A 22,122-nucleotide genomic window follows, 5' to 3' on the forward strand; every position below is an offset into this window, starting at 1 on the left:
GAAGAAACTAATCTCAATGGAAGAACAGACCACGTATGAATTCTTTAAGGTGAGACCTCAGAGAGGAATCTTGTGAAAGGGCTTGTTAACATAATTAACGGTCATGCAGCGAATCGAGCCAACCAATTTATGGCTTTATTCAATGACATACAACATTTTCATTCATTATTTATCAGCTATTGCAAACTTTAAGACGTGACACCCTCACATGCCCACAGCAGCCAATGCACTACGCAATAATATGTTTGTGAAACTTTAAATGTTACAACTATTGGAAAATAAGTTTCGTTTAAGAACGGGATTTAATTGTTAAAGTACTAAAAAATACCAGACACAATATTCATAATAATGAGTAATCAAGGCAAGCATCACCCAAAGAGGATGATGCACGTATCCATGCAGCCTCACGAAGAGAACACGGCTTAACTCTCCTAACACTGCTTCAGGGCCACGTGAAGGCAGTTCCCACGGCAGGTAACCGATATGACTCCCGGAGGATCGCTTGCCTATAGACTCATGGTTCACTCCTTTTCACTCGTGCAGCCTTGGGTCAAATATTTGGCCTGCCTTTGCCACAGCTTCCCCATCAGAAAAGAGGTGATCAAAGTACGTAGATCTGCCATCTGCCCCAATAAATTTAAAATGCTTTGTGTTGCTTAAAAATTAAGGATTTCCTTCGTAAAGATGTGATTTAATTCAACAAAACTACACGTTCCAAAAAAACTAGGCTTTATTTAGAAAGCATAGTATATTCCATTTGCATATCTGGCAGATACTTTTTTGAGACTGGGTAAGTTAGGAAGTTTTAGGCTTGACTCATTCTGGTCGTTTCAGAATAGAGTATTTTCACTTCAAACTTAGCCCGAGAATAGAAGCAAATAAATGACTTGCATTTGCCTTGTAATAAGTAGATTACTCTTTCCATTTTCTGCAACAGAATAAAAGACACTTTGGTTCAAAAGTTCTACCAGAAGGAATATAAAACATTTCTTACCTATTTTAATGATGCTGCTCAATTCATAAAGGAGTAACTGATTGTCTCCTCCTGTATCTAATCACTGTTTGATGTAGCTGTTTAATTCATACACAACTCCCTGCATATTCGTATCTTGGTACTTTTAATAAAAAAAAAAAAGAAGAAAGAAAGAAAGAAAAAGAAAGGGCATAATTAAATATAATAAGATAAAAACTCCTTAATTTATAAAACATTTTATTAATTATATAACTTTATGTGTGTGTGTGTGTGTATAATTTTATGCTTTTACACATTATGCTTTTAAAGAACATTTATTTAAATATAATCTACTAAAAAATTGATTGCAAATTAAATTGCTGTGACATAGAATTATTTACAGGGGTGCCTGGGTGGCTCAGTCAGTTAAGCCTCCGACTTTGGCTCAGGTCATGATCTCACAGCGTGTGAGTTCAAGCCTTGCATCTGTCTCTGTGCTGACAGCTCAGAGCCTGGAGCCTGTTTCAGATTCTGTCTCCCTCTCTCTCTGCCCCTCCCCTGCTCACGCTCTGTCTCTCTCTGTCTCTCAAAAATAAATAATAAATAAAAACTTAAAAAATTATCGGAGCGCCTGGGTGGCTCAGTCGGTTGAGTGTCCGACTTCAGCTCAGGTCACGATCTCACGGTTTGTTGAGTTCGAGCCCCACGTTGGGCTCTGTGCTGACAGTTCAGAGCCCGGAGCCTGCGTTGGATTCTGTGTCTCCTTCTCTCTCTGCCCCTCCCCCACTTGTGCTCTGTCTCTCTCTGTCTCTCAAAAATAAATGAAGGTAAAAAAAAAAAGAATTATTTATAGGCGCCATGTATATTTCTATTAAAATATCAAGTGTTACAAATTACAACTTTATTTCTGAAGTTGTATATAGCTATTCGGTAAAAGTAGCATAGAAGTTTGCCAAAAGTGTGCTGCACTGGGTAAAACGAAGGTTATTATTCTCCAGCCACCTGCCACGATGGGGCCACTACCCTGGTCCGATCCAAACTCTACCCCCGGCTCAGGAGGGAGCAGCTCTCATGGCCACCCCATGGCAGGACCAGCTAGCTGCCCCCGGAAGCCCAAAGCTCTGGGCTGGAGGGACACCAGCAGTACAGGGGTTTGGGGAAAAGGCAGACGCTAGATCTTAGCTACTCTAGCACAAGCTACCGCTGTGACTTCTCTCCAAGGACCCAAAGGCTGTCTTCTAACAAGCTTCCTCACCACTAAGCTTGCCGCCCTAAGCCTGTTCTCCAAACAACAACCATGGTAAGTTCTATAAGCAAAAGAAAATTCTGTCACATCCTGGCTTAAAGTCCTTCCCACTGCACTTAGAATAGCAGACTCCCCACGGGGTGGCCTCTCACATTCTACAAAATGCGGTCACTGTCTGCCTACGACACCGTCTCAAGCCCCCTTTCTCTTTCTTAACCACGCAGATATCTTTCGCTCCTAAAGGTCGATTACTCGCCATTCCTCTTCTTCCTTAAATTCCAGTGTAAGTGTCATTATCAGTGTCAGGTGTCCGATATCATGATTTGGCAACTCCATGCATCACCCAGGGCTCATCACAAGTGCACCCTTTAATCCCCATCACCTATTTCCCCCATGGTCCACCCCCCTCCGCTCTGGTAGCCATCAGTGTGTTCTCTATAGCGAAGAGTCTGTTTCTTGGTTTGTCCTTCTTCCTCTTTTTTTAACCCTCCCCCCTTTGTTTTCCATTTGTTTCGTTTCTTAAATTCCACATGAGTGAAATCATATGCTCCTTGTTTTTTGCTGACTGAGCTCAGCATGACGTTCTCTAGCTCCATCCACATCGTTGCAAAGCACTGTTCTCAACGAATGGCTGGGGAATGAAGGGATGTGAATGAACAGACGAAAGAATGGATGAATCAGTCCCTCAGTCATTCTGCCAACAGGTACCGGTGATCCTGGCAATCTATCACACACCCTCCCCTGCACAGAAGAGATCCCAGGGCATTCACACAACAACGTGCACTCAACAGAGATGCTGGGTTCCACGGGCTTGTGCTGGCTTGGGAGTACGTTCCAAAAGTGGCCAATGCTTTTTCAAATACAACTGAAACACCAGACCTTCCTGGTATCTCTTCCAGTCTGAGCAAGACTGGACTGCTAGAGTGGATTTCTTCTAGAAGAATCCCTGAGCTGCATTATCACAGATGATCCCTGCACCAAGGTTGTGCGAAATACGTCCCGGAGGGTGCACTGGCACGTGTGCACAAGTGTGTGGTGTGGGCCAGGAAGGCCCATCCAAGGGGGTTTCTCAACGCACGGCGGGGGGTGGGGGTGGGGCCTGGCGCGGCAGGGCCATGTGGCTACGACAACACTCAGAGACGAAGCCGGGGTGGCTCGCATCCTGGACGGACCTGAAGCCGCCGTCGGAATGACCCGGCCAGGTGGCTGCCTGATCCCAGTGTCCCCGGAGCTGGAAGATGGCCTGCTATCTTCTCATCCGTGTCCACGGGAAAATTTCCAGGTTTCAGCGGACACAAGTTTGACTTGATTCTCCGAGGCAAGTCACGGTGCCTGGACGAATTCCAGGCTGGAGCCAATTCACAGGCCCAGGATCCTCTGAGTGAAGGAGGGGCAGGGGACGTCAGGGCAGCCAGGGGGCCGTAGTTCAGGTACGTCTCAAACGCGAGCCCCAGCTGGCGTGCAAACCCCTGTGGTGACTGCAGTCTGGAACACACGTGTGCCACAGGCGTTCCCAGAGGCTGACAGAATCCCACCCTGACAATCGTCGCTGAAAAGGGGTGAAGACGCAAGACCCGCAGAAGTCTGGAGCGACGGCTTCCCCAGGAGCGAGAACGACAGAAAGGAACTAACCCGCGGGACCCCAAGGCATCAGAACGGAAGCCCGCCGGCACGCCTTCCTTCTTGCGCTTGAACACCAGCCGCAAGACTGCCGGCCGCTCCTCCGAGACCCTCACCTAGTGCTGCCACTCCCGTGTCTGCCCCCGGATCGGGCTCTGCGGGAGGTGCGTTCTCTGCTCTGGCCTCTGCTGGGCCTCCTACCTGGGGTCCGCCTCCCCCCCTTTAACCCAGGCACCCTGTTGGCTTGGCTGCACCCGGCCACACGCAGACCACAGGCCTCCCGACCAGGTGCTGTGGCTCCGTACTGCGCACGCCGTATCAGTCGTAACTTCCCAGCTGCGGTCCGGCTGCAGATACTGCCCAGGTCCTCTGCTCGGGTAGACAGCCCGGTGTCAGGGCAAGGCCGGCAGAAAAAATCAAGAGCATTCTGAAAGCCCGACGCCCCCAAAGCGTGGCAGGGCCGTATGGGGTCGCAAAAGCCTATGCTGTTCCCTCACCATCTGTAAACAGCATCCTAACTTGACTGCTGCCAGTTTTGAGGAACTCCAGAGAAAAGATTCCGTCCTAACATACTCTCTCTCTCTCTTCCTCACCAGTAATTAGAAACATTTGTTGTACATTTTTTTCCCCCAAAGTCCTGGGAAAGAGCTTATCGGAGACTGAGGCTAAGAGACACAGATTAAGTCATGAGGACAGCGTCTGAATCCCTAGATCCGGACACACAGAGACACTCCTGCCTAAAAACCTCACGCTAGACACACGGTGTTCGCGAACCAATTCGTTCTTTGAACACTTTCTCTCTCTTCTGGGGAGGGGAACCGTAGCTGGTCTCAAGCTGGGTTCTCAGTCACCCGACAGGAGTCCCTATAAACACTATACACGGGCAGACCCCTTGCTCTGACCACGCACCTCGGAGAGCACAGCCGTTCCCGAGGCCTGGGTGTGGGGCGGAGAGGAACAAACAGCTGTTCCCCACCTCTTCTGGGCCGGACGGGGTGTCACCCGTGGGAACAAGGAGGCGATGCACAACACGGGCAGCTTATCGCGGGGTTTCCTTCCGCCGTGCCTCCGAGCTTTCGTCTTCCCATTTGCGAAACAAGGAGGTTAAAGCGCGCTGCCTTTAAAATACTTTTCAACACGCGCTGTCTGTGATAATCTGTGCCCTAGGGTTTGAATTTCGTCGTCAGACTTCAAATTCTAATCGTTAACCTGGCGGATGGGTGAGTACACCCCCCTTCCTTTGATTCCTAGTGACACGATTGCATCATAAGAGCAAAATGTCCTCTTATGGCTACTCTTGCATATTAATGTCCTATCAACTCTCCAATATTAAAGCCCTATCGACACAGCAAAGATGATTCACAAGAGCCGAGTGGTCTGTCAGTAGATGAATGAATCAAGAAAATGCCACACACACACCATGTATATATACAAACTAGAGGAGATATAATATCAGAATATTCAGTCCGTGGGGCGCCTGGGTGGCTCAGTCACAGTTACATGTCCGACTTCGGCTCAGGTCATGATCTCACGGCTCGTGACTTTGAGCCCCGTGTCGGGCTCTGTGCTGACAGCTCGGAGCCTGGAGCTGCTTCAGAATCTGTGTTTCCCTCTCTCTGTGCCCCTCCCCCTGCTTATGCTCCGTGTCTCTCTCTCTCAAAAATAAACATGAAACAGAAGTCCAGTCCTAAAAAAGGAGGAATTCCTGCTAATTTGTGGTAACACAGATGAAACTAGAGGGCATTCTGCTAATTAAAATAAACTAGACACAGAAAGACAAACGCTATATTATCTCACTTACATGTGGAATCTAAAAGGCCAACCTCACAGGAGTATAGATCAGATCGGCAGGTGTCCGGGGCTGGGGTGTGGGGGAAATGGGGGAGAAGACGGTCAAAGGTTACAAACTTTCTGGTGGGAATGCACACTGGTGCAGCCACTGTGGAAAACAGTCCAGAGGCTCCACAAGAAACTAAAAATACAATTACCATATGACCCAGTCATTCTACTTCTGAGTTTTTACCCAAAGATTATGAAAACATTAATTTGAAAAGCTGTACGCACCCTTATGTTTATAGCAGCATTACTGACGACAGGCAAAGCACGGAAGCAGCCCGAGTGCCCGTGAAAAGATGAATGGACAAAGAAGGTGTGGTGTATACACAATGGGAGATTACGCAGCCATAAAAAAGGATGAGATCCTGCCACCTGCAACAATACGGATGGATCTAGATGGTATGATGCCAAGGGTCGGAGAAAGACAAATACCAGATGATTTCACTTATACGTGGGATTTAGGAAAGAAAACAAAGAATGAGAAAAAGGAACAAAAACCAGACTCTTGCGTACAGAGAACAAATCAATGGTTATCAGGAGAGAGGTGGGTGGGGGTGGGGAAAAGAAGTGAGCGGGACTAAAGAGTGCACGTATTGTGATGAGCACCGGGTAACAGGTAGAACTGTTGAGTCACCATAACCTACACCTGAAACTAACGTAGCACTGTACGTCAATTACACCGGAATTAAAATGAAAAAGATGATCATTTAAAAAAAGAGACAGAGGAACTTAAAAGAGTAAAACAGACACAGACACATACCAATCCAGTGCCACATGTAACCACTTAAGGACCCTGATTTGAACAAAACGACTTAAAAAGAATCTTTTCAGACAGTTGAGGGAAACTGAACATGGCCCGAGGATGAAGGTATTATTGCTACGTGAGCCTGTCAGGCATGAACATGGCATGTAATTGAGGTTTTTGTGTAAAAAAAATGTCATTTCCCAGTAGAAACCTATACAGAAGCCTTTACGGCTGAAATTACACGATGACAGAGATTTGCTTTAAACTACACCAGCAATCAAAAAGGGGAGGGGATGTGCAGACGAAAGGCACAGCGACACGGTCATCACTGAAGCTGGGTGGCAGGTATGCGGCGGTCAATATGCAATTCTCTCTTCTTTTACGTAGAGCAAGTGTCTATACACAAAAGGAAGTTAAAACGCAAAGAAGAGACCAGTAACAGCCCAGGGAAGCACCGATCCCCCCGCTGCTCGTTTACTCAGCAGCCTTCCTGCGTGTCCACAGAAGACGGACACAACCCGCACCCTGAGTGAGTTTCAGAAAGCAAAGGACTTGGACGCAGCGTGGCCTTCAGCAGGTAGGGGACAAGCCAGCCAACTCTAGGACGTCTCTGCCCATTTGTGATAACTTCTACACAAATAAACGTGAAATACTAACTATGCACACTGAATAAAAAAGGTTACAAACTTTCAGGTATAAGATGAGAAAGTTCTGGAATCTGATGTAGAGGACGGGTCTGGAACCAAAACTGCTGTAGTCCAAATGGAAAACCGCTGGAAGGAGACTTTCGGTGCTGTCGCCACACACACCCCAGCCCTGGCGGGCACGGGTGCGTCCCTTGACTTGACTGCAGCGACCGCTTCATAGGCACACGTGGATCAAGTCATCGTGTACTGTATGATGTACATGTACGCTGAAGTATATACCATTCTTATTCGTCAAAAATAAAAATAAAATAATTTTTAAGCAAAAGAATCCTTCAGAAAATAATAAACATCTTGATAAAAATAATAAGAGCAACGACGACAAAGGACACGGAACATTTAATCTCTCCGTAAAATCTCCACGGTCCTTCTGAATCAGCCTTTGCCCCCAAGGCTACCACTATTTGTGACTTTTGTCCGCTACAGATTAGCCTTGCTCGTTAGAATGTTATCTAAACGGACTCATGCAACATGTCCCGTTTTGAACTCGAGTCTATCAGCCTGCCGCAATATCACTGAGATGCCGTCCACTGTCGTGTCCCAGTGGTCTGTCCCTTCCACGGCTCGCTGCATGCTGTTGCGTGAACAAAAACAATGTGTTTCTCTGTTCTACCACTGTGGGTCACGCGGGATGTTTGTGTTTTCTGGCTCTGGGATATTATGAATAAAGCTGCTGTGAACATCTTCGTGTGAACCCAGAAGAACCCAGAAGTCTTCCTGTGGACACAGGTTTTTGATTATCTTAGGCAAATCTGTAAGAGTGAAACTCGTGGGTCGAAAAGTAAATGTATGTTTAACTTTTCAAGAAACTGCTAAACCCTTTACGGTGCTATATATGAAGTATGGTTATCAAAGTGATTTAGGTATTTTAGACTAAAATAAATTATAAATAGGTCATCAGGTCACGCAAACACCACTGGCAGAAAAGTTCTAACCAAGAATGAGCTCTCACATGGGAAGTTACAGATGGCTGTGAGCCTCAAAGGCAAAGTGAATGGGGGGAGGGGGGAAGCAAAGAGGATGCCACTGACACTTTTACAAAAAAAGGTTTTTTTTGTTTTTTTAAAAAAAAATTTTTTTTTCAACGTTTATTTATTTTTGGGACAGAGAGAGACAGAGCATGAACGGGGGAGGGGCAGAGAGAGAGGGAGACACAGAATCAGAAACAGGCTCCAGGCTCTGAGCCATCAGCCCAGAGCCCGACCCGGGGCTCACACTCACGGACCACGGGATCGTGACCTGGCTGAAGTCGGACGCTTAACCGACTGCGCCACCCAGGCGCCCCTACAAAAAAAGTTTTAAAATCCAAGCAGGGGTGCCTGGGCGACTCAGTTGGTTAAGCGTCTGACTCTTGATTTCAGCTCGGGTCACGATCTCATGGCTTTATGGGCTCGAGCCCCGCGTCAGGCTCTCCACTGACAGCGAGAAGCCTGCTTGGGATTCTCTGTCTCTCCCTCTCTCTCTGCCCCTCCCCTACTTGCGCCATCCCTGTCAAAATAAACACACTTAAAAAAAGTTTTCGAATCCTAAATATCAACCAAGGGATTAGTACATCATCCTGAGCTTATCCTAATACTGTGCAGAAAAAGCAAAAACGAAAGCAGCTGCCTTTACTCATCCTGCTCTGTCATGAGCACAGAGGAAAAGCCACGCAGAGGTGTTTCGGGGTGTTCCACAGCAAGGCAGGTCCCCCATGGCGCAGGAGAAGCAACTGCACAGACAGCATCTTACAGAGACCCTGGAGGCCACAGGAGAGCAAACAGCAGAGTACAGGGTCGGGACTGAGCAGGAAAGACCTTACGCCGTGAGTTCCCGTTAAAAGTGGTAGAAACAAGCAGGCTGGGATTCCGAAAACCATGTCGGCTCAATGTAAGGGAAGAGAAATAATGGAAACTTAACAATCCTAAAGGACATTATTGTAAGTTTTCAAAGGGTTGTCTATAATATTAACTAATTTAATTTAGGGCGAAAAAAGGTCCATGAGAGGAAAGGGCCTTTCTTAATAATAATTTAGGAAAAGGGAGTCCGTGAGATACAACAGTTTTAAATCACTGAGGGACACTGAGGGCAAGCATTTCTGGAAGGTGTAAGAAGGCTAGTACGAAAGGATTAAGTTATCAGAGCAGATGAATGATAAAGTTAAGCAAACCTGTCTAAGTGCTTAACTCAACAGATACATTTCTGAACATGGCAGGTGATCAGATCTTTTTCAACCACGTATTCAGATAATGCCCCAACTCCCATGAAATTTAAATCCTCGCTGGGGAAAACAGATAAGCGAACATCAGCTTGGGGGGCTGGGGGGTCAGACGGTGACGCTCAGATCACGATCTCACGGCTCCCGAGACCCAGCCCTGTGGGGGCGCTGTGCTGCCAGCTCAGAGCCTGCGTGGGATTCTCTCTCCCTCTCAATATATACAAATAAATAAACACTTAAAAAAAGGCAAAGACGGCACCTACGACAGAAGTAAAATACTTGCACGACAGAAACCAGACCTCGGGATGTGAGCCAGCCACAGTGAGCGACGCTGATGTGTGTACCGGGCGGTGCGCCCAGGGCGTGGACCCTAAGGACCCCCTCACGGGAGGAGACACTGCGTGCTGGCGGTGTTCGCTAGACTCGGGTGTAGACACGTCCAAGCACCGGGGCTCCAGCCGCATGGGCGGGACTGAGAAAGTGACACGCGCGCCATCTCGCAGGCAGCAAAGCCGGGGTCCCCTCCCCTCCCGCGCAGCTGGCGCCCGCGATTCCCCCTCCTTCGGAGGCGAAGCCCCACGCACCCGCCGCCTAAGACTTCTGTCCTCTCTCGCGCGGGCTCCCGCCGCTCCAATAAGATGCTGTGACGTCACCAGGGACCTCCACGTGTCCAGACCCCAAGGGTCACACGCGACCCCTGGGAGCAGGCGTGCGTGACGTCAGCCTGCTGCTCGGTGCGCACCGTGAACGCCCGCACCCCTGCCGCACGCCCACCGGACGCCGCTCCGCTACCTCCTGTGCCACCCGTGTGAACGTCCTGTCGCCGGGCTGCTCTGCGCGTCCCCTTCTCTACTCGAGCCACGCTGGCGCCCTCGGCCATCCCCTCTAGCCCCACACCGTCACACCCCGTCCCCTGGCCGGCGGGTCCCACTCACTCGTGTTATGCCCGGCCACCTCCTCACCTGCCCCGTCCAGAACCCTCTCAGCTCTCTCAAGCGGCACGCCAACCCTGGGCACCTGATGACCTCCCCCACCCCTCGACTTCCTGCACCTACATCACTACCCCCCCCACCCCCCCCCCACCCCCCCATCCCCCGCCCCATGTATGGCAACCCACCCTCCCAGGGTCAGACAGACAGCCCCCCGGGCCAGCGTTTCCCCTCCTGTTCTACACCACGCATCCGGGGCAGCCAGCTCTATCTTCCAGACGCATCTAGAACTGCACCGACCACCCCAGGCGACGCTCCCCACCCCCCTCATCGCTATCCTGCTCCAAACCCTCCTCCTCTCTTGCAGGATCACCGCACCAACCTCCTCACCATCACCCTTGGCAATGAAAAATTATTCTTCTAAAGTGCTGCTGAATAAACTTACTTTGCATTTCTACCCTTAGGTCTGCACTAGTAAAAGCGGTCGATAGCTTTTTCTGTTTTGTATCATGCTCTAACTTTTGTGTCAGGAATAAACTTTCCTCCTTGAACGAGTTCTTACCATAACGTTTGAAATACATACCTTATATCGTGTAGGAGTTTTCTTCTCTTTAATGTTTGGTGGAACTATCCAGTAAAACTTTCGGACATCAGGCCATTTTAGGTGGTTTTTACTAACTTTTCAGATTTTTCATCAGCTAATAGTATATTTAGGTTCCTAAACGCTTCTTCAGTTTTGATGACTTAACAATTTCCTCAAATTGACCATGACATCCAAATTTTCCAATGTATGCGTATATAGTATTCGCTCTTAAATTATGAATGGTCTCCTTGTTTACAGTTATACTCCCTTTCTGATTCCTGAATTAAGGATTATATTTCTTGAATACATAGCCAAATATTGTCTATTTTACTGATTAAGAAAATATGTTTTGCATTATTAATCACATCTATATTTTAAATCAAGGACCAATGATTTCTTCTCTTACTAATTTCCCCCTCTTCTGCTTTTTAAAAGTTTATTTTTGGTGTTCTAATAAATGAACATAGGAATACAAATTTTCATCCTATTTTGGCTGCATCCCTTAAATTTGGTTGACTTTATCCCCAGTTTACATTTGAGGCTTTGAAATATTATTTTTTTAAAAGATCACCCAGATAAACAGTGGCCAAAGTAGCAATTCAAATCTAGGAATTCAAACCTAAGTGTGATTTACATTTACACTAGGATCAGACAAGCTCTTTTCAATGTATCACAACAAAAGGCACAGAGACGCAGTTCACACGAAAAGAAAACCAGCTATTTAACTATGGAAAGATGCTTATTTGCTCTAAGTAAAAATATTAAAACAATGTCACTGCCATTTATACACAAGAAGATGTATAACTGTTAATTTGGCTAAAATGAAAGCACAAACTGGCAAAGTTGATAAATGTGTATTAAATGAGTATTAAATGCCATAAAATATGTCCGCTAACCTACTAAACCTCAGATCCTGGCATTTTTCCTTCGGAAGTATTTTACCAGAATAAAATTTCCAGGGCGTCTGCGTGGCTCAGTCAGTTAAGCATCCAACTTCAGCTCAGGTCAGGATCTCACAGTTCATGAGTTCGAGTCCCCCATCAGGCTCAAGCCCTGCTTCGAGTAACCTCAAGCCCCGCTTTGGGCTCCACACTTTCTTTCCCTCTTTCTCTCTCTTCCCCTCGTGGGACTCTCTCTCTCCCTCTCTCTCACATGTGCTCTCTCTCAAAAATGAATGAGTAAGTAAATAAAATAAAACTGCCATACACATAAAGATAGTAAGTCTATGAAAAATTAGAAACAATCTAAAGATCCAAGGATCCAACTGTGAGAAAGTAAACTAATACCACAGAGAAATCCAAGGGGATCGTTTCAGTCACTAAATATAATATGAGACTGTATAACATAAGGACCTACTTACAGCATAATGCAAACTAAAAACACCAAAAATCACAACTCTATGTGCTCTGTTAACTACTACTGCATAAATATGTGCACGTGAAGAAAAGACCAGAAGGAAATCTTCGTTAACAGCCATCGCTGACGGCATTAAGGTGATCTTAATTTTATTTCAGAGGCGTAGTTCTGGTTTTTTCAAAAATGCAAGTGTAAGTGATTTTCAGTAGACTGAAGCAGCACTGGGTAAGGTGGATGGATGGGCACAGGATCCAAAGCACAGCTGTTAGAAGAGCCTTTGCAAAGAAAGTTAGTGCATGATACTCGACCTCAAATGCAGAAATAAGAGACACTGTGACACACAAACCAGCAAACAAAAGAGGCTTATATCAAATAGTCTGAGTCTTCTCATAAACAGAGTCAGCTATAATTTGAGAATGATGGAGACGAGGTTAGCGTTCATGATTCAGAGGGGAGGAAAAATCCTGAACACCTGCCACACAAAAGAAGTCTCATCAAGCTTACCAAAGGAAGGCAAAGAGCACCCGCACTTAGCAAAAGCAGCTCATACTTAATGGAAACAAACGACACAGCCAAGAGGAAATGGAGACATTCACAGCCGTGTATCCACAGTGCTTCTCCTAACACCGCTGCAATGTGCCCTCAGAAAATTCCACTCACAGAAAAATTCCACACCTATATCATAATGATCTGGTCAGTCCTTTAACGATTTCACAAGGCTCACATGCTTTTAATTTCCAGGGCATTCATTCATGTCACACGGTGTAATGGCACGCTCGCCCTAAAACGGATTCGGACAATAACTCTGGAAATCCCGAATTCTCACTCAGTGACTGGTTAGTCAAGGAGCACAGGTATGACGACATCAAGTCGGCTGCTGGTCAAGCTTTACTTCCAGTCACACAATGTAGGCGGTTATCCGAATCTTCTTCACGCTTACTTTTTGAGAGAAGATGCATCTCAATCATCCGTCCTGGATTTTATGCAGCATCTCAAGAGCGGTCGATTAAGGAAATACTACCCTCCTACCCCTCAGGGTCCAACACTCTTGATGCAAAATGTCGAGCAAAAACAATTTTAAGTTGTAAAGAAGGAAGCACACAGTACAAATGAAAACAAAAGAACCGAACAGCAGGGAGAAAACTCCTTGTGTGATATTAGCAACACATGCCTCAAGACAAATGCTCAATTTTATCTAAATTCTTTGCCTTCCGCGAGAAACTGAGCACTGCTCTTACAACTGAGTTAGGAGTGAACGCATTTAGAAGTAAAATAATCTATCTTGAGTTACCCAACGTCCTGTTAGGCTGGGTGAGGTCCCCACACCGCTGTTAGCATCTGTCGGTATTCAGACGTACCTCTACCACCTCGACTTTTGACTATCACAAAGCAGTAGGACTTCAATCCAACAAAACTAGATTCTATAAAGAGAAGGTTGAAATAAATCTCTGACAGTGAAATGAACAAACAGAAAAACAAAACCAAACCAAAGCAAGGGGTGGAGAAGAGAGAGGGAGGGAGGGAGGGAGGGAGAGGGAGAGAGAAGTTTGCAAATGTTTGCAGGCTACTGTTTTCTAGAGATTCCATCACATCTTAGAAAGCTCGGACCCACCATCACCCGGATGCCAGTCCTACTGCACACAGCTACGGACCCGACCCACCTCCCCTCCTCCCTCCCTGCTGACAAGAACCCTTCCGCTGAGCCCTGGAACTCACTGTCCGTCATCAGCAAACCCTTTCTCCTCTTAAACTCCTCTGAGAGGGAAAAACGTTTACCTTTTTGCCCGGACTGGAAACCTTTCCTCCCCTCCTGATCATACCGCTTCCTAGACTGCAGCGGATTATCACACGATGCAAAATTAAGCTGCAGAACGTATGATTGTGGGTATGAGGCACGTCACGCAGAAATTCTTAATACAGTAATAGATATTTTACAAACACGAGCAAGAGACTGACTATCCCAGGAAAAGCGATGAGTTACAAGGTGCGATTCCATTATAATCTCTCCCCTCTCACTTGGTCAAGAACTAAAGATAAAAACAGAGAAGCGGGGCAACTGCCACCAACTTCAAGGTGACATTAAACTAGTGACACCAAACTGAAAACAGGCACCAAGGGCTGACTCAAAATTGCCCGTCCCGAGAACAGCACCGTTGCATGAAGTCAGTAGCAAATGCTCTGGGGAAACTGATGACCCAGGACGCCAACTGCTGTGAGCTCCCCCTGCTTACGCCGCAGGGCCCCGTGTTTAGAAATACACTGAGCAGAAATCCAAGGGAACCAGGATTCACTAACGGAGTTGAGCGTTCCTTCAGTTTTACAAAATCACTCAACAGACCGGATGTAGCCGTACTGTTTCCCAGGCCAGGTCAAAACGACAACATTGCAAAGAAATCTTGCTTCCAGTACAAGCGGTTTGTTTCCCTTAACCTACAGACAAGTGACAGATAAGCTTCTCCTGTGGGGATGTCCACAACTCTGTTCGATCACTGTTCCCCTGGGTCACCCCCTACTGAACTGGTGTCGTTGAACGTCACTCGCTGGGATTCCATCACAGTATCTGATAGGAGAACTCGGACAACACTCACACTTACGGTACGCAGAGACGAGGAACTTCTTCTACCTCTGAACACCAAACCTAGCATCATTCGAGGATAAACAAACATAAAAAATAGAAGCCGACAACGTAGCCTCTTAACATAAATAACAATATCAGAGAGAAAGGAAAACCACCAAAAATACGCAAGGTGTCGGTCGGTATTACAGGAGGACGCCCAGGACAAAGCTGATTTTGGGTGTCGTGAGAGGGAGAATCCGTGCAAGATGAAGTTTGGGAAAGCAGCTGCTTTCAAAAAATTAACGAGTTGGTAAGAATTTATCGATGATGTCAAAAGGCACACTGAAATGAAGAGAAAGAACCAAAATACAGAAGGAACTTTAATTAAAAAGAGCCATCGTACGTTTAAGCAGAATCAGCACCAGTACAGAATTATGCTGCCAAAGTCCATGTCGATGATTCAGAGAGAAAATCTGAGTGGTTCTTCTAAGATACGTTAGGAGAACGGGAGAAGAGAAAGACCGGATATCTGGTGATCTGGAAGAGAACAAAATAAAGAGGACAGCCCCAATGGGCCAAGAAAGACACACACAAAATACGCTGAACGAAACCAGGACTTGTAAAATGGATTCAGAAAGCTCATCGCGTGCCAGGCTCAATTAACAAAAGCTAAAACATTTACATACAACCTGGGACAAGTAATGAATTCTAACAGCAAATGACAGTTTGCTAAATATTCAGAAAAGAAAACAGCAACATTTACAAGGGAAAAAAAAAAAATCAAGACGTAGCGGAACATATCTACAGCATTTTGAGAGACGGAGATGATATCCAAGAATTCTAGACCCAGCTAGAATCTGGTTATGTCCTAGCAACTCTGCATCCAAATACACTTCTTATCCTGGTATTTTCTCTCCCTTTCCTGGTCATGAATGTTTTGACTTATAAGCTGGAATCACGTCAACATAGCACCAATAGTAATAACACAAGAAAAGACTGATCGTGCTGATTAGATGCAAACGAGTGACAGATGTGGCTGACAGCACATCCCTCCAGATGTTGGCCTGCTCAGCCTCTGTGACCTGGGCTTTCCTGCACTTGGCCCTAGCCTCCTCCTCCTGATGCCCTTCTGCCCTGCACGCTGCAGGCAGCCTCCCGTCTCAGGCCTCTGCACCTGCTGTGCCACTGCCTGGAAGGCTCTACCTGCCCCCTACCCACACCTCCCCACCCCCGGCAAGGTTCACGGCCTCATGTCTCTTCTGTCCGTCCTCAGTCACTGCCCTCATGAGCCACGCCTGGCTGCACGTGCCTGCACGCAGCCCGACACCTCGTACCCTGGTTCTGTCTCTACCGCATCCATTACCATGGGACCCAGTGCACGTGTTCGGCACTTGTGTTTACCGACTCCTCCCCACACTGATGGAAACACTGCGATGGGAGAAGTTCCACCTAGTTTCCTCCTTGACGGGCCCAGAGGAAAGGGGATCAGTCTCTATGTGGCGAGTGAGTGACGGTGTGTGACCAGAAGAGTACAGCCGACTGCTCAGGATTATGCTGACTTTAGCAAAGGCGTCTGACACAGCATCTCCCATCCTTCTTATGGGTGAAATCTCCACGCGTGGCACTGCTCCCTTTATTCAATAAACTGAAAAGGGGGAGTAGGAAAACACCTTGGAAAAATGACTCAAATTTGTAGCTTCAAAACAGAGAAATAGAGAATGTTAGGTAGCACAGGTAAGACTTTCCTTAAAATGCTGGGATGGTTCAAAACCAGATAAAATGCAGCTTAAATAAATGTACAGCCTTAGAGGGGCGCCTGGTGGCGCAGTCGGTTAAGCGTCCGACTTCAGCCAGGTCACGATCTCGCGGTCCGGGAGTTCGAGCCCCGCGTCAGGGTCTGGGCTGATGGCTCAGAGCCTGGAGCCTGTTTCCGATTCTGTGTCTCCCTCTCTCTCTGCCCCTCCCCCGTTCATGCTCTGTCTCTTTCTGTCCCAAAAATAAAATAAACGTTGAAAAAAAAATAAAAAAAAAAATGTACAGCCTTAGAGTTAAATTTATTTATTTTTAATCTGTGACAAAGAACTTTTCTTTTTTTCTTTTTTTCATTTTCTTTAGTGTTTATTTATTTTTGAGAGCAAGAGCGTGAGTAGGGGAGGAGCAGAGAGAGAGAGAGAGGGAAACACAGAATCCGAAGCAGGCTCCAGGCTCCGAGCCGTCAGCACAGAGCCCGACGCGGGGCTCGAACTCACAGACCGCGAGACCGTGACCTGAGCCGAAGTCGGACATTCAACCAACTGAGCCCCCCAGGCGCCCCGTGACAAAGAAGTTTTCTTGGTTCTCTTCACTTTACTGACTTTTCCTTCTTAATCTCCTTTGCAAACCTTTCCATGTCTTCTCCACGAAACAACTGGAGTGTCCAGAGTTTAGTGCTCAGACCCTTTTTCTCCAAAGACAAACTGCCTCAGTGATGTCGTTTTGTCCCCTGGCACTGTCCATGAGACACCGTCCCCCAGGAACCTCTACGTCTCTAGCCATGACCTTTCCTCCCGGCTCAACAGAAGCACCTTCTTTCTAACCATCTCCTCTGTGATGTCCGTCTGAGAAGTCCAGTCTCACCAGCCTCACTCCCCGACACTCGTCCTGCTGTCCCGCCCCCACCCCCAGAGTTACTTGTAAAGAAAAACTTCTTTCTAGCAGGTGCTGACACCAAATGAGCCAGGAGTCGTTCCTGAGCCCTGTCTTCTTACCACAGATAAGCCATGAGCAAAGTCTGTGAGCTCTTGCTTCCTAGTACGCCTGACGAATGCTCACACTCCACGGCTAAAGCCCGCACGCCAGCCATCACCACCCCCTGCCTGCACCCCCTAAACTACCCTCAGGCCCTCTGTGCCCAGGCTCTCCCCACTGTGTATACTCTCAGCGCAGCAGCTATGGGGCCTCGCCTGATGTTTAAGTTAGACTGTGACCCAAAGACACCTGGGTGGCTCAGTCGGTTAGGCACCCAACTTTGGCTCAGGTCATGATCTTGTGGACCGTGAGTTCGAGCCCCTTGTAGGGCTCTGTGATGACAGCTCAGAGCCTGGAGCCTGCTTTGGATTCTGCGTCTCCCTCTCTCGCTGCCCCTCTCCTGCTCGTGTGAGCTCTCTCTCTCTCAAAAACAAACATAAACAAATTTGTTTTTAAAGTTAGACCGTGACCCAGTGGTTTCCAATCGTTCTCAGAATTCCACCCACAGCCTGTGCAGTGAGTTCCCAGGCCTGAACCCCCCCCTCCTACTCCACCTCCAGCCCTCGCTGCCCTTCTGCCCTTCGTCTCCTCCTTCTGGACGGTTTTCTTTTTTTTTTTTTTTTTTTTACTTTTTTTAAGGTTTATTTATTTTTGAGACAGAGAGAGACAGAGCATGAACAGGGGAGGGGCAGAGACAGAGGGAGACACAGAATCCGAAGCAGGCTCCAGGCTCTGAGCCATCAGCTCAGAGCCCTACGCGGGGCTCGAACTCACGGATGCGAGATCGTGACCTGAGTCGAAGTCAGACGCTCAACCGACTGAGCCACCCAGGTGCCCCTGGACGGTTTTCTTATTCCCTCCGGTCTCTGCTCAAGTGTCAACTTCTCAAATAAACTCCCCCGACCACTCTCTGTCTACGAGTTTCTTTACAAAGGGAATTCTCCCTTAAAACCGTATTAACAGATGCACTGTTTCCAAGGAGTTACCTGTCCCACCTCAGGGTCTCGGCGTCCTGCCACAATGGGTCTGTAACGTCAAGTCACAGCTGCCTACTGATAATGTACCCTTTGTCTAGAGAGCGTCAGCCAGACTCTAAGGAAGCATTTTGAGAAACTATTTTAAAAGTATGTTTCACCAGAAAAGAGAGGACACAATCCCTCTACTCAAAGATGCTTTGCCCAGAAAGAGGCGCACTGAGGATGCCATGACGCGGTCATTATCTGAATCCGAGATGCCCTGCAGCGATATTTTGTGTAACTAAAATACACAGAAACGTATTCAGTAAAAAAAAAAAGGCCACTCTTCGCCTATACAACTGTTCTACCCAAATATAACCTAGTTTACATTTAAAGGAGTGGGATGCGATCGCCAAATCGGTTATAGCACCGCGGTAGGAAATCTCTGTATCTGGGGACACTGGAGGCAAAGGAAGAGGGTTCTGGAGAACAAGGGAACAGAGTTAACATCCTGACATAAGCCGAGGACAGAAATACAATTCTAACCGTTGTCAGCACAATAGAATGTCGGGAAAACACCCAGATCGGCTACAACAACCCTATTCCTTTCCCCACCTCCCTCAAAACAACACCCAAATCTAACATTTGTTCAGAATTGTAAATGCTAAACTGAGGGTAGGCATTCCTTATAGTTTAAGTCAAAAACCAAGAAGGACAACTGGTGAGCCAACTGGAGTTTCCTTCCCAACTGCCCTGATTCACTCACAAAGTGCACAGAGCTGCTTCAGACACGTGACAAGACAGTGGCACTCCAGGAGCTTACGACCCGGCCCGCGCTCGCTTCTCAGCCGCCCTCTTTGTCCTCAAGCATCACGTTTTAGCCTTTGCCGCTCCTCCCGGGGGATACAGAAGCTCCAGGCTGACCCTTCCGGCCCCTGCTACACCTTGGACCACCCAGACTGGGGAACTTCCCACTTGCGAGCTCTGTTAACCTGTGGCAGTCTCCGATCCAACCCCGTAGAGGTTGCTGTGGACGGAGGGGATGGTGCCCAGCCTGCAGGGATGGCCTGGTCATTTCTGAGCTTCCTTTCTTCAGATTTTCAAAAGTAAAGGAAGATACCTGTGCAGGTGAGCCTACGAAGAGCACTTCAGCTTGTGTTTTATAATAGCGATGTCTCACCTAAAGCCGCGTCCAACACAATTCAAACTGAGTATTTTCCACTACTGAATCCACGTTTAAGATCTTTATGGATACAGTATAGTTAAAATGTGTTTCTACGTAATTCGTTATGACTCTCGGAAGGGCTCTCCCCGGGGGGGGGGGGGGGGGGGGGGGGCCCGGAGCTGGCCACGTGACCCGAACATGCCTACGTGGCCAACAGGGTACAAGGAACAAAGTGGCCAAGACGCTGCTCGAGGTCACTGGTTCCGACCCACAGCACACGCATGTGGCCCTCGCCGAGAGGGACTGGACCGGAGCCCTCCCTGGGAGGCCACCCGGAATTGAGTGCTACTGCCGACTCGTGTCCTCACCAACCAGATAGTGTCTAAGTAGCAACATTAGCGCACACCGAACACGCCCCACAGCTCGTGTGCTCCGTTACTCGAAAGCACGGCCGGACTTACCCGACGCTGCCAAAACCGCGCTCCCCGAGTTCAAACGGGGTTTGCGCTTCCTCTTTCGACATCCTTACGAAGTAAACGGCTGAGTCCCGTCGTTTGCTTTTTCCTCAGCTTTCTCCAATTCGCTGCTTATTTCCACAGATACCAAGTCCGGTGCCAAACCGCACGGCAACCGGCAGCCTCCAGACTGGCCCCTGAATCCGGTATCTGCCCTGGCGACCGCACTCCGCACGCACGCACACGCACACGCACGCATGCGCGCGCACGCACAGAAACGCACACACGCATGCGTACAGCCACGCATGCGCAAGCAGGTGCGCACACGCGGAGGCGCACAGGAACTCACCCACGCACGCGTACAGCCACGTGCATGCGGGCGCACCCACGTCCGTCCTGTCCCTCAGGTGCTTCAAAACGGAAAGGCAATCAGATTTCAAAGCTGGCTGCATAACGACTTCACCTGGGGCCGTTCGGAAATGACCAAGTGTGGCACCACGGGGGAGCAGATGGGCAACACGCAGCCCTCAGTTTTGCAAGTATTCCATTAATACACACTTGTTGACGACACACTCCTTCTAATTGGTCCCTAGCGATTTGAGTACTGCATCTGATTGTCCCGAGAAGATCCCTAAGCACGTTACAGGAAAAAAACTTACGTTGCCCTCCACGCGGAAATGCCATCACAGCAGTAGTCTACCTACTCTTCGACTCCCAACCCCTTACCTCTCCTGAAGCCCCCTGGAGACGGGAGGGACCATTCGATTTGATCATTACCGCCAATTTCTTAACGGATTCGAAAGGGACGAAGGCTTCTACGTTTTTAATTTTTATCTAAGACGTTCAGTAAGTGTGGTCAAACGTCCCAGTGGATTAGGAAGCACATAATGAAAAGCAGCCATTGTACAAACAGGTTTACTCTCCGGACCGAATGGCCTTCCCGCCTGTGGCATGTGGATCCTTCCCCTCTCCAGTCATCACTAAGATCTGAAGGCTGGTTCAGATGTTCCCTTTGGTTTCTCCTTTAGTTGTACTTGGCACTTCTCAAACTTGAGCGTGCGTAAGATGCTCCACCAGGATGTATTTATAAAAACCGACTAGTGTTTGCTTTAGGGGCAATATAAAGTATTTGAAAGAAAAAATTTTACCCACAGCTGATTTCTAGGTTCCCACCATATGCACGGATTCACAAATGTACCCCTATCTCTCCCTCTGACTCAGGAGTCAAGTTTTGTTAAATGGATGTCATATCTATTATACTTAGGGAACGTGGTATTTTAGCCGAAGAAATTAATGGGCACAGTGAAATCTGCTGGAAGAAGGAAGCTGCTTCCTCTTTCCTAAATGCGGAATATTCACGTAGCTGAACTCTCTTGCCCAAAGAAAATGCACGCACGTGGAAGAGAGCTCTTAGAATGTCTCCCCTGTGGAAGAGTGGTGCCTCAAGGACAGAGACCAGGGGCTTGGGGCATGGACCACCGTTGGAAGCCCACACCCGCAGTCACCTGGGACACTGCTTCGGGCAAGCTGGCCGACTCCTTTGGCCACCTTACAAGTCTGAACTGAAAGATCATCCTGCCGACATAATTCGCTTCTGAAAAACAACTTTCCCCACAAAGACATTTTCAAAGTAACGGAGCAGAAATTCACCCCATCCTCCTCATGCAAAACATCTCATGATCGCAGGGGAAGAGCCCAGGGCTCAGACTGTCTCCTGAGAGCCCACGACTGCCATGTCTGGGTGCCCTTCCAACACGCACTGAGGACTGAACTGTCGCCACCACGGAGCACAGAGTTCAGCAGGAAAGCTTGTTTTAAAATGAAAGGTGTTGGGGATCATGGAAAAGTAAGGAACTGCCATGGATGCAAGATTCTGAATAATTCACGAGCATCGAATTAGTAACAAGAATGTTCACAAGAGCAGATACGGATTTTTACGCAGCTGTAGGGGTTCGATCAACATTTGTTTATTCAACAGATATGTACCATGGAATCGTTATATGGCGGGCATGATCCCTGTTCTCAAGGCGCTCACACTCTGGCAGGATAAATAAACAAGAAAACAAAACCTAATTTGAGAGCGGGATTGTTTAT

General features: G+C 47.8%; 1 protein-coding gene across 3 annotated transcripts in view; it reads right to left on the reverse strand.

Moving 5' to 3' along the window:
• Positions 1 to 837: 837 nt before the first annotated feature.
• The window catches only part of LOC125151382 (pleckstrin homology domain-containing family M member 1-like), a 56,261-nt gene continuing 34,976 nt past the window's right edge, over positions 838 to 22,122 (reverse strand). For 2 of the 3 annotated variants that reach the window (XM_047832284.1, XM_047832281.1), the window contains one exon: positions 838 to 1,115. In XM_047832284.1, the coding sequence (XP_047688240.1) occupies positions 1,076 to 1,115 (40 nt within the window). In that variant the 3' untranslated portion in view covers positions 838 to 1,075. The remainder of the gene's footprint in view (positions 1,116 to 22,122) is intronic. The other variant, XM_047832283.1, reaches the window with a different exon arrangement.

The sequence above is a fragment of the Prionailurus viverrinus genome, chromosome E1, assembly GCF_022837055.1.
Source record: "Prionailurus viverrinus isolate Anna chromosome E1, UM_Priviv_1.0, whole genome shotgun sequence".
NCBI classification, from domain to species: Eukaryota; Metazoa; Chordata; class Mammalia; order Carnivora; family Felidae; genus Prionailurus; species Prionailurus viverrinus.